The following is a 6,317-nucleotide window of genomic DNA, read 5'->3' on the forward strand; positions in this document are numbered from 1 at the left end:
GGATCACATGTCTTCAATGAAGCAGCAGCATAAAAGTGTAACACACCCCCGGCCGGTCCCAATGTTCACAAATGCTACTGCCACCGTTCGTTCAAAAAAAAACAAATCAGTCGCACTTAATTACAACAAAATGAGCTTGTTATTAAATCTCTGACGCTTTGCTAGTAAATTTTGTGCAGGGAATTGCAGCTCTGGCTCAAGGTATTGGCTCGCTGAAACACAATTACTCCTAGCCCGTTGTACTACATAAGTTTTAGGGGGACAAATTAAAGTAGCCATCACTACAAACTTTAGTACTCCACCACTGCTACGGCGCAAGGAGTAATTTAGCAGTTCGTGCCAGTACCAGGCTCAGTTTGCAGCTCATTCAAAAACTTTATACAGTACGTGAGGTAGAATTTTTTGAATTTTTCTGTGGGTGAATACAAGTTTAAACTACCATCCAAATGATTTTCCCGGGAGAAAAACCAACTTGGCACGAACGAGAATTACGGGGGAGACTTGCTTAATAAAAAAGGCAAAGGAAAGGCAGCAGCAGGCAGCAGCTAGCTCAGCAGCAGCAGCGGTAGCAAATGATTTGGTGAGGACGAACCATCCGTAAGGTGACCCGTCCCTTTTCCCTTACCTCACCTCACCTTCTCCTCCGCGTCTTCCTTCCTCTCAGCTTATAGATCTCCTCTCTCTCCGAGGACTCGCTCAGCAAGCGCACGGCCGGAGTCCAGTCCAGGCACCTAGCTACCGCCGCGCCGCGCCAAGAGCCACCTCGTCCCCGGCTAGCGCGCGGCAATGTCTTCCAACGGCAAGCCCAACCCGCAGCCCCCCGCCGCCGCCGCGGCCACCAACGGCGCGGGCGCGGGCGGGCCGCCCAAGATGTACCAGCGCCCCATCTACCGCCCGCAGGGCCCCGCCAAGGGCCGCCGCGGGGGCCGCTCCTCCTGCCGCTTCAGCTGCTGCTGCTGCTTCTTCTGGGCCGTGCTCGTCGTGCTCCTCCTCGCCCTCGTCGCCGCCGTCGCCGGCGGCGGCTTCTACCTCCTCTACCGCCCCCACCGCCCGGCCTTCACCCTCTCCGTCGCGCGGGTCAACAAGCTCAGCCTCTCCAGCTCCGCCACGGCGCCCGCGCTCACCGACTCCATCGACTTCACGCTCACCGCCAAGAACCCCAACAAGAAGCTCGTCTACCTGTACGACGACTTCACCGTCACCGCCGCCACGGCCGCCAACGCCGTGCCGCTCGGGGAGGCGACCGTGCCGGGGTTCCTGCACGAGGCCAACAACATCACCGTCATCAAGGCCACCGTCACCGCGGCCGCGCTCGGGGTCGACCCCACCGCCGCCAGCTCCGACATCAAGAAGTCGGGCACCTTCGCCATCACCCTCGACCTGGAGACCAAGGCCGGCGTCAAGGTGGGCGGGTTCAAGACCAAGAAGATCGGCATCCAGGTGCACTGCGACGGCATCAAGGTGGCCGCGCCGGCCCCGGCACCCACTCCGGCAAAGAAGAAGGGAGTCAAGCTCACCGTCGCCAAGGCGCCGTCGAAGGCGCCGTCCGCCGTGGAGGCCCCGGAGCCGTCCGCGGCCGTCGACGACGCGACAACCTCGCCCCCGGCGGCGACCACCGTCGCGCGCGTGTGCCAGGTCAGGATCCGAGTCAAGATCTGGAAGTGGACCTTCTAGTGACGACGCAAACTCCCAGGGGGCACATTGCGAAAGCGAACCAAAGCCACTTTACTTTTCACCTGGGACGCGGCGGTAGTAGAGATCACAACCGACGGTTGCTGTAAAAAAAAAATCCCATTTGAATTTTACGAAATTTGGCGGGTGGGGGGAGGGGAGGAGTGATGTGAGGTTTGAGGTATTTGTTTATTATTTTTCCTTTTTTTACGTTTCTTTTTTTTGCGTTACCTTATTTTTTGCTAGTGCAAGTACACCTTGGGGATTGTTCTGCTTAACTTTGTACGACTACATATCTATCTGAATTTGTAACTGCTTCTTCTTTTGTCGGGGGGAATTTGTAATTGTTAGTGGCATGTATTACTAATGTACTGTCAAACTATACTCTCCTTTATTTTTCATGTTTTTGTAATCTTGACGGACAGTTTTGTAATAGCATGTATGATTATGCAGAGAATTCGCGTGAATTTTTCTTGAAAACGAGTATACATCCCTTGCTTAGGAATATATTCTGGAGCCCGAGGTTTCTTTTTGCCGAAGTACAGTAGTACAGTACTGATTTTGTACGCCAGAGGAAAAGCGAGCGGTGTTGAATTACAGGAAGTGCGGAGTTCTGAAAATAGAAATGAACAAACTGTGAGGATTTGCGCCGTGAGGCATAAGCTGTTGGAGGGCAAAAGGGTCATTCGTTATATAAAAAAGGGCATAAGCTGTGAGGATTTGTGCACGATGATGGGGGTCGTTTACCGGGATCGGTGAGGGCTTAGTTTAAAGGTCAACACAAATCATTAAAGCGCGCTGCATCTTTTCCCAACACGCGACCGTGGAAAAGGAGGAGGAAATTTACGTCCCGTACTCGCGAGATGTGTTAAACAGTAGACGCCACCGCTATTGTTAAAAGCTGGGTGACCGTGCAGCCATGAAGAAGCATCTTTGGTCTGCAGTCTAATCTTCCAGTGCTAATGTTGGTACTATGTTCTCTCTCTTTTTTAATATCAAATCCGTTCTTTATTAACTTGTGATAGTAAGAGTTAGTAGTAGTACATGGTTGAAGAAGAAGGGAGCTACTATAGCCAACTCATGGCCAACAACAATATATGGGACAATGCTTGAAATGAGTTTGAGTAATTTCACGGGTCGTATAGTACTCCCTCCGTCCTATAATGTAAGATGTTCTTAACGTTCTACATCACGGAAGGGAGGAAATAGCAAACTACCAATCATAAAAACTCGCTTCATAAGAGATACCAAGCGAAATCCCCGTCGTTTCTGGAAGTTTTTGCGGCCGAGGAACGCCACCTCGTGTGCAGGAAGATTCAACAATTGTTCAATGACAACTTCACCTGCATTATCAATATCTCCTATCACCATACCCTTCTAGACTCCCTTGCTTCCTAACTCTGAAAAGGTAAGTGCTTTGCATCTCCAGGCCCTCGATTACATGTTTGACGCGGGACGGGGCACTTTAGTATATCTGTTAGCCAAGACCACACGATATTGAAAAGGGTGAACGCAGGTCGAACCCATTCCATCATCATGCCTCGTTTTTTCGTCCATGTTGCTAATCCCTGATAGAATTATATGAAGGTCGCACCAACAAACACCCATTCTGTTAAAGCTCTAGGCAATAAGATCCGTCATCTTATGTTGCAATAAAAAGATGGCAAGGATTTCCCTTGAATCAGGCTAAAACATGTGTTCATCCTAGTGTCCGGTAGAAAGATCAATGAGATCACTCACCTTGGAGAGCAAGCGTCCCACGCTACGTGTTGTAACTTTCCTCGAAGGAGAGTTTTGAATCCATACATTGTTCCAATGTTATATTTTTTTTTGCCATCGTCCACTTGTCACATATACCATCCTATTTACTCCACATGTCGATGTTTAGCGAGCAAACACATACCATTGTGATAGCTATGCATAGATATTGGGGCCGACCCAACTAGACAATTTCGGAAGAATCCACATTCCGGGTTCAGAAATGTTCTAGAACCTTTGCGGAGCATTTTTCTTCCTTCTGGTTTTTCATTTTCTTCTTCTCTTTTGTTTTCATTTTTATTTTATTTTTTGCGAACAATTTTTGAAATACGTAACATTTTCTACAATCAAGATCATTTTTTGGATCCACGCATTTTTTGAAACCATGAACATCTTTAAAATTCACAAACATTTTTTAAAATTGATGAACTTTTTTCCAAAACACAGTCAATTTCTAAATTCATGAATATTTTTTAGAGGGGCGTTTTGGCGCTCGGGAGCATTTGCCTCCGGACGAACAATACCGGCAAAAAAGTGATAAAATATATTCAAGAAATTCTGAATTTTTTTATGGATGTTTGTGTTACAGTCGCAATCATGCTTGATAATTTTCATGTGAAACGGAGCAGTAGTATTTCGTTTGTGAAAAAAAAAATTCAGGGTGACATTTTGGGGTAACATTTGGTGCTCAAATTTGTTTTTTTTGCAGAGGCCAAAATTTTTAACTTTTTTCCTAAAACTTTGCAAGCAGCATTCGGATGTGACTATAAATACAAAACAAATGTTGGGATTTTTTGACATTTCAAAAATTATTTTTCGCGCTCAGGAGCAAGTGCTCCCGAGAGCCAAATTGGATTTCTGAATATTTTTTCAATTTGCTAACATTTTTTAATCATCAACATATTTTTCAAGGTCACAATTTCTTATGAATTTGTGAATATTTTTAAAAATTCAAGAAATGTTTTCAAACCATGCACATTTTAAATTTGCAACTATTTTTCAAATTTACGAAAAAAAATTAAACCATGAGTATTTTCTCAAAATTGTGAACATTTTCTGATTTTGAAGATTTTTAAAATTCAATGAAAATTTACAAAATCATGAACATTTTTGTATGTTCACAAATATTTTGGAATTCTTGAATAGTTTTTAAAAATACGGTAGTATTTTAATGGAAAAACCGGTCAATGTAAAAAAACTGGTCGCAAATCCGCCCAGCAGTGGGTTGGCCCATTTAGTGCTGACACCCGACAGGGATGCTCGTCTGGTGACTTTCCTGCCGGCTTCGCGTGGAACAGTAGCACTCATTGTTAATATTATCGACGCTGGCCATGATGCTCTGCCACATGAATGATGCGTTCTTCCTCAACGCAACATTTAAAACAACATTTAAAAGTCGCCGTCCAAAAATAATCCATCTCATGATTTTGTTGCACAAAGGGAATCTTGGTTACCATAAATTCTCCAGGGCGACACAAATTACCAAGTGAACCAATCATCCTTATTTGATTGTCACCCTCGCTTGTTGCTAATACGGCATTGCTTGCGTGATTGGACATTGCATGTGATGGTTACTCTACCTTCTGCAATCGATTTTAGGAGAACCTCTTTTCCACCGTTGATGGTTTTTTTCCTTCCACCCATTTATTCTTTGTTCTCTCTATAACTCCCATGGAATACCAACAAATAGTACATTTCTCTTAGAATGATTGAAGATGAATAGAACTTTCTCGCAAAAAAAACAACAAGTAGATTCAGACGATAAAAAAAAAGTAGACTCTGATTGGGCCGGATAGGCCTGGGTTCTTTTTCCAGCGCTATCCCCCAATGGCCTGCTACTGGGCCAGTAACCCAGTAGTCCAGTTGCCCCAGAGAATCCCTTTTCTTGCTCCCTTCCTTCCCCGGTGTGCAGCTTCTTTCCTAAAAAAAAAGCAAGAGATAGACGTGCGCGCTCGTCGACACTCGTGTAAAACCTCTCCCGGAAGGAACTACCCAAAGCGTATCGCGCCCGTACAGCTCACACGATTAATCCGGAGACACGAATCCTTGTCGTGCAAGACACGAAGGTGATGGCATGCAGGAGATCGGCGACGGACCAAAACAGCCCCGCAGCTTTTGGCAACAACAAAGGCGCCAACGAAAACCGCCGCAGATAGAGCGGAACACACGCACCAGCTGGCCACAATCAATACTACGTACGACCCAGAGAAATGCTACCCGAACCCTCGCGGTCCGTCCGTCCTCCCCGCACGCCACAACAACGGCGGTGCGGTGCGGCGCGGCGCGGGGCTCTGGGCCTGCCGCGCTTCCGTCACGAGCGCGAGATTGGGGTTCGTTTTTTGGCAAGAGCCCAACTGGCACCCACCCACGCCCCATCCCCCATCCACCACGGGCCGAGCCACCCAGCGACGACGGTCAACAGCACCGACGAACGGAGAAAAAGAAAGGGTTTGGTTTCTTTCCCCACTCGTCGCGTCCAAAAAGGACGCGGTTCCCCAGAGGAGGAGAGGAGAGGAGAGGAGAGCGCGCTACGCGTCACGGCCACGCCACGCCGCGCGACGCGAACACGTCCTTTTCCTCGCGTAACGCCTGAGGCCGCCGGATGCGCGCCGGGGCGTGCCCCCGAGGCGGATCCGACGGCCCCGCGCCGCGCAGCCACGTCCCGCCCCACGCGCTATATAAACCGACGTGGACGCGGCAAGGCGCTCCACCGCGCTATCCTCCACCACGCCTCACTCTCCTATCTTCCTCCTCTGTTTTCAGTTCCACTTGGCGGTTCCCTCCGCTCGCGCAATCTCTCTGAGTCGAGTTCGTGGGAGTGGGGTGGTAGGGTGGATGGAGGAGGAGGAGGCCGCCGGCGTGAGGAAGCGGAAGCGGGGCGGGGAGGC

General features: G+C 48.5%; 1 protein-coding gene across 1 annotated transcript; it reads left to right on the forward strand.

Annotated features, from left to right (window-relative positions):
- The first annotated feature begins 253 nt into the window (after nt 1-253).
- LOC109747632 (uncharacterized) lies at nt 254-2,151 on the forward strand. Its single transcript, XM_020306656.4, has one exon. It carries the CDS (start codon nt 787-789, stop codon nt 1,672-1,674), a length of 888 nt encoding a protein of 295 aa, XP_020162245.1. The 5' UTR covers nt 254-786; the 3' UTR covers nt 1,675-2,151.
- The last annotated feature ends 4,166 nt before the right edge of the window (nt 2,152-6,317 follow it).

This window comes from Aegilops tauschii, chromosome 3, assembly GCF_002575655.3.
Source record: "Aegilops tauschii subsp. strangulata cultivar AL8/78 chromosome 3, Aet v6.0, whole genome shotgun sequence".
Lineage (NCBI taxonomy): Eukaryota > Viridiplantae > Streptophyta > Magnoliopsida > Poales > Poaceae > Aegilops > Aegilops tauschii.